The following is a 6,000-nucleotide window of genomic DNA, read 5'->3' as shown; positions in this document are numbered from 1 at the left end:
GCAGCCTGCTGGGTGCCCCCCACCCCCAGCAACGCCTGGGTCCCACCAGCCCCTCTGCAGGCGCAGCACCCTGGGGACCGAGGAGTGCATGGGGCAGCCACGCAGCAGCCGGCTGGGCAGAGTCCCCTTCCCTCCCAGGGTCTGCCGGGGGCAGGACGTTTGCCCCCCACCCAGGGACGTGGCCCATCTCGCTGTCCCACCCTCCCCAGGCCCCCCAAGCCTGGGCACTCAGGGCTGGAGCATCCCTGTGTTGGCTCCTGGGGGAGCGGTGGGAAGCCTCAGGTGGGAAACTCCCCGCAAAGCAGGAACGTGTCTGCTCCTTATGTCCTGCACGGTTCAGCCACAAGCTCGACAAACAGCCACGATCACCCCAAGTCCCCCCGGCATGCAAACACCACGCTATGGGAACCATGCCTCGCGTACCTGAAACATATTTACAGACAGAAGTAAAACACGCTGGGAAAGATCAGCCTCAGATATAAATAGCCAACACTGAAATCTGCCATCTGCTGCAAAGGACAAGGAAGGAACATCAACTGCCACCGACAGAGGTTAACACAGAGGGACACGTGTGTGCGCGTGTGTCCACGCGTGCTGCAACAGGCAGGGACGGGAGCACTGCGAATTCCGCTCCCTTCCAGAGAAACATGCAGAGCCCGACGCGATGGGTAACACCACGAACAACAACAAGGCGCCCGTTTAGCCACCCGCAGGGACGCCCGGCTGGCATCTCCCCCAGCCCCGGTGCCTCCAGCCGCCCGAGCGGGACGGGAAGCGGGGGGAGCACCCCGCTCCAGCCCAAAGGGGAACGGCAGAGCCAGGCCAGGCCCTTCGGGAGCGCGGTCCCACTGGGTACAGGGGTTTCGTGCAGCCGTTCACAAGCCCCTGAGCCTCCACCGCCGGGGAGGGCAGAGGGCAGCGGAGCCTCAGCCGCAGCCTGACCCCTGCCCAGCGACACCCGGGGATGTCCCCAGCGCCAGCCAGACCGTCACGACCCAGTGAGGGCTACTCCTGCCGCCTCGGCTTTTGTCAGCAAGCACATCTGCTGGGACACTGCCCGGGACCACCTGTGTGCCCAGGGTGAGGGGTGCCAGGCCCCCCCACGGCTGTGCCAGCCCCCAGCACCTCCCTCCCACAGGCAGGGGACGGGCACAGGAAGCCTCCTGGGTTTGGGCAAACCCAAAGCCTCTGAAGCTCTGTGAGCAGTTTCCTGAGGGGGGTCAGGAATGGGGGACAGCACTGGGGGTGGGCAGGGAGGGCGTCTGGGGAAGCTGCAGGTGTCAGACCAAGCCAACCTGCACATCTGTGCAGTCCTGCAAGGCTGGGCAGAGTCCAGGAAAGGCTCAAAACCCACAGTCCTGGCCCACCCCCAGGGTCACCTCCTTTGGCCCGCTCTTGGGTCACCTCTGCAGTATTTTCTCTGCAGTTTCCAAGACTGGAAACCAGTCTTTCAAATTAAAGCTGAGATCTGAGATCAATGCTATCACCTGACTCCAGGAGCTGGGGCTTTGAGAGAGGTGGCAGTAAGTATGCTACAGAGATCTACCCACCTCCAACCTTTGTGCTGGCCAGCTGGCGACCACGGGCACCGGGAAGGGAAGAGCCCAGCAGGTGACATCCATCCTTCCCGGCGGAGACGGGGCTGGAGGCTGCCCGCAGGGCTCCAGGAGATGCAGCCCCGGGAGGGAGCAGGGAGGGAGCAGAGGGTCGCAGCTGCGGGTGCCGGCCCTGCCTGCCGCGCCGCAGGAGGGCGGGTGCTGGCAGAGCCCCCCGGGACCCCCACGCTCCCCCACGGCCCCGTCCCTCCTCCAAGGGGGCCTTCCAAACCCTCCTCCAGCGAGGCCGGGGGACGGGGACGGGCCCCCCCACTCACCCCAGCCCCCCGGCCAGGCAGCTCCCTCCGGGGCTGACAGCAAGGGCTTACAGGCCGGACAGGAGGGCGGTGAGCGGCAGCTCCTTCTCCCCCAGCAGCGTGTCCCGCTTAAGGCTGCTGCCCTTGTTGACCACCTTGAGCTTCAGGGACATCTTCCTGGCATGGCCGGGGCCCAGCCCATCGAAGAAGAAGTCCTCGTTGAAGACGGGGTTGCGGCTGTTCTTGACGATGGTGCTGCGCTGCTTCTGCAGCTTCCCGGGGTTGAGGCACAGCGAGACGCAGCAGTTGATGCTGCGCAGGTCGACGAGGGCGTCGTAGAGGTCCTCGGCGGAGACGAGCCGCACGCGCAGCCGGGCGTTGGAGGGGTCGTACTCGGCGGCCAGGCGCAGGCTCCCACCGCGGCTGAGCCGCAGGCTGTGCTCCCGGTCGCGGCGCGGCGGCAGGTCCAGGGGCAGCAGGGCGGTGGGCGGCTGCCCCCCCGCCGGGGCACTCCTGGCGCGGCGCTGGGCGCTGGGGCTGGTGTCGGCCGAGCTGTCGTCAGTGGACAGAGAGCTGTTGCGGGCTACCGAGTGCTTCAGCTTGATGACCTTGGACTGGCTCTCCTGGCTGAAGATCTTCAGCAGGGAGACGGAGCGGGAGAGCAGCGGGGAGCCAAAGGGTGAGGACTCGGCCGAGGAGCACGTGTCGCTCTCGCCGCCACTGAAGTAGCGGCCAGGGTGCATGAGGGCTGCGCCCAGGTCGGTGGGCGCCCGGGGACCGCTCTCACCGTTGAGCTTGGCTCTGCGCTGGGCGCTGGGCGAGGTGGCCGGCGAGGGGCAGAGGCTGCTGTGCTCGCTGTGGAAGAGCGACTCTTTGCGCCGCGTGTGCGGGCTCTCCACCAGCGTGGCGAAGCCGTAGGACGTCTGCGCCTTGGGCACGTAGGGCAGCGACATGGCTGTCTGCGCCTGCGGGTCTGCGTTGGTGCCGAAGCCCCCCTCAGCCGTCCAGTCCTCGGCGCTCTCGATCTGGATAATGTGCCGGCCTGCAGCCCGCTGCCGGGGACGGCTGGACGGCCGGGGGCTGCGCGGGGGCTTGCGCCCGGCCAGGTCCTGCTCCGAGGCCGAGGGACCCAGGGCGGGCGCCGCGGGGGGCTCGGGGCCCTCGGCCTCGGCGGGTGCCGCGCTCAGCTTGGGCGGGATGAAGAAGTCGGGGATCTTGTCGGGGGTGAGGACATTGCTGTAGCGGGACCCCCGTGGAGACTCGTCCGGCCCCGCGCCCCGGGACCCGCCGTTCTCGGCCACGCCGCGCAGCCGCTCCAGGAGCCACATGTTGCTGCTGGAAGAGACCCGAGAGGCACCGCTGTCACCGGGGACGGCCACCGGCAGGCGGGAGCCGCCAGCCTGGGGGACAACCGGCGGCACCGAGAGATGGGGACCCGCCAGCCCGGGGGGTCATGGACATGGGCGGGAGGGAACCGTCCGCGCCGAGGGACCCGGGGACCCACCAGCCCCGGGAGACGGGAAGGAACCGGCCGTGCCGAGGGACCCGGGGACCCACCAGCCCCGGGAGACGGGAAGGAACCGGCCGCGCCGAGGGACCCGGGGACCCACCAGCCCCGGGAGACGGGAAGGAACCGGCCGCGCCGAGGGACCCGGGGACCCACCAGCCCCGGGAGACGGGAAGGAACCGGCCGCGCCGATGGGTGCCGGGACCCGGCAGCCCGAGGGTGGGGGCCGGGGACGGACCCGCCGCGCCGGGGGACGCGGACGCGGACCCGGGGGACGGGACAGGGCGGCCGCGGCGCGCGGGGAGCGATGCCCGGACCGACGGACGCACCGAGCGGAGGCACCGGACGCCGGGAGCCGCCGCGCCTGGAGCGGAGCCGCCGCCGCCGCCGCCGCAGCCCGGGCGGGGCGCGCGCGGACGCGCTTTTATAGGGCGGCGGCGGCCCCGCTCCTTCCCCGCGCGCCGCCGTAATCCTCCGAGCGCGGCGCCCCCGCATTTCCCCGCGCCGCGCCCGGCCGGACCGGGACCGGGGCCGGGGCCGAGCCGGGCCAGACCGAGCGCCCCCGCGGTGCTGATGCTCGGGGGTTGCGGGGGCCCGGCCCCGGGACACCCGGCCGCCTGCCCGCGGAGGCGCCGGGGCTGGGATGGGACCGGGAGCGGGACGGCAGCAGCCCCGTGCGCCCCCCCCCACCCCCTCCCGCCCTGAGCGCGACCGGGGCTGGCGGGACGGAGCCGGTGCCCCGCCGGGCGCTGCCCGCCCCCCGCTCCGGGCCCCTGAGCCCACCGGGGCGCTGGGCAGAGCCGTCGGCCCTCCGGAGCTGGGGGCTTCGCGTGGCGGGGGGAGACGGGGCCGCGTGTCTCCCGTCTCACCGGCACGTGGCGGGGATGGCGCTGGGGGCACCGGGGGGTCCACGGAGCATCCCCGCAGGCCCCAGCGCTGCGAGGGGCACGGGAGACCCCAGCCCGGGCGCTGCGTGGATCTGCAGCCTCGGGGACGGGGGCACGGGCGGGGTGGTGGTGGGACGGGGACCAGCAGCCGTTCCTCCCTGGCTTGGCCCGTGGACGCCGTGAGGCTGCAGGGAAGGCACCGCCATCCCATGGCACTGCGGGGCTGGGGGGAACCCCAGGGAGCAGAGCCCGGCGCGGTGAGCTCCTTCGGCAGGGCCTGCTGCGGCCGGGCAGCCACCGCGAGAGGTCTCGGCTCCCTCTGCGTCCCGTCACCGAGCTGGTAGAAAGAGGTGGCCGGCCATGCCGAGCCAGACCGAGGGCCAGCAGCCAGCTCTGCCAGCGCCTGGGAAAGGCAGCAGGGGAGAAGGTCCCCAGGGCCCGGGGAACAGCCCTCCTCCCTCTCCCTCTGCTCTCCCTGCACCCCCCGGTTTCACTGCGTGCCCTCTGCCCTCCGTGCCCTGCAGTGAGCAGGTTCTCCCTGGCAGGGCGAGCGCTCGGATTTATGGACTTTCTTGGCACATTGCTCTGCCTGGCTGGGAGCAGGGGCTCAGGCCACCTGCAGACCCCCACCATCGGTGGCCCCTTCGGTGCAGTTGCCCCTCGCCGGCACAGAAATGGACCTGGGAAAAGGTGCCGGGACCCTCTGGATGGGGCATGTGGGGAGCAGGAACCAGCCAGGACCTCAAGGGGTCTGGGCAGGGATGTCTTGGGGGCAGAGCTGGGGAAGGGGGCCAGCGGTGTCGGGGCTGGACCCTGGGCTCTGCACTGCAGGGCACTGAGTCCTGGGTCCCGTGGGGAGGAGGAGGGCAGATGGAGCCCGGGAGAGAAGGAGGCTCACGGGAGGAGGAGGCTGGTGAACAAAAAGCCGCTGTTTGCCTTTCCCCCACCCTGCACAACGGTGGGTAAACAAGGTGCAGGAACGGTTGCGTTCCCTTGAGGTAACAAAGAGCTCTGGAGCTGGGCCAGCCCTGCCCGCTCGGCTCTGGGCCAGCCATTGCTGGGGCACGGAGGGGAGCAGGGTGCTGGGAGCTGCCTGCACTGCGCTTGCCTGGGCTCACCTTGCACAGGGCTTCCAGGTGTGAGGCAGGAGAGGAGCTGCAGTGGTCGGGCAGAGATGCTGGGGTCCTGAATGCCACAGTTCCCAGTGAAGGGACGGCAGGAGAGACCCCGCGCTGGCAGCCGGAGCTGGCACGGGTGCTCACATCTCCATCACCTCGGGGTCGTGGGCTGTGCCGGGGGCATCCCTTCCCAGCAGCACAGGCAGGGGCTGCCAAGGATCAGTGCTTGCCTGCGGCACCCAAACGGAAATGAGCAGAGAACAAATGCTCACAGGGCCAGCAGAAAATCAGGTTTCTGTGTCCTCCAGAACAGGCTCTGGACTCTTGCTCAGCACCCAGCAGCATGGAGCTGGGAGTGTTCCCTCTCCTCGCCTGCCTCCCCCTCGTCCAGAGCTCTCGTGGAGCCGGGCATCGCGGGATGCCAGGACAGCTCTCGGGGCTCCGGAGCCGCCTCCAAGGCAGCGTGACGGGGAGCCGGCAAGGGCTGGGCGAGAGGGACGAGGAGTCCTCGTGCTGGGCTGGAGGCTGCTGGAGGTGTGCGGCACATGGCAAGGCCTGGGCATGGCACGACAGGCAAGCGACACCTGGCCGGGGGTGGCTGGGCTGGGGACGCCGGCCGGGCTGGGGACACCGGCA

General features: G+C 70.5%; 1 protein-coding gene across 2 annotated transcripts; it reads right to left on the bottom strand.

Moving 5' to 3' along the window:
- Positions 1-1,806: 1,806 nt before the first annotated feature.
- On the bottom strand, positions 1,807-3,745 carry C2CD4C (C2 calcium dependent domain containing 4C). 2 transcript variants are annotated; one of them, XM_075444280.1, is made up of 2 exons: positions 3,689-3,745; positions 1,807-3,187 (listed from the first exon to the last, which is right to left on the bottom strand). In XM_075444280.1, the coding sequence occupies exon 2, from the start codon at positions 3,178-3,180 to the stop codon at positions 1,921-1,923; it is 1,260 nt and encodes a 419-aa protein (XP_075300395.1). In that variant the 5' UTR covers positions 3,181-3,187; positions 3,689-3,745; the 3' UTR covers positions 1,807-1,920. The 2 variants fall into 2 exon arrangements, with proteins under 2 accessions (XP_075300395.1, XP_075300396.1); XM_075444281.1 differs by having other exon boundaries at positions 1,807-3,184.
- Between the last annotated feature and the right edge of the window lie 2,255 nt (positions 3,746-6,000).

The sequence above is a fragment of the Opisthocomus hoazin genome, chromosome 27 (assembly GCF_030867145.1).
Source record: "Opisthocomus hoazin isolate bOpiHoa1 chromosome 27, bOpiHoa1.hap1, whole genome shotgun sequence".
In the NCBI taxonomy this organism is placed as follows: domain Eukaryota; kingdom Metazoa; phylum Chordata; class Aves; order Opisthocomiformes; family Opisthocomidae; genus Opisthocomus; species Opisthocomus hoazin.
The sequence above is the reverse complement of the archived record's forward strand: the minus strand, read 5'-3'. Positions and strand labels throughout refer to the sequence as shown.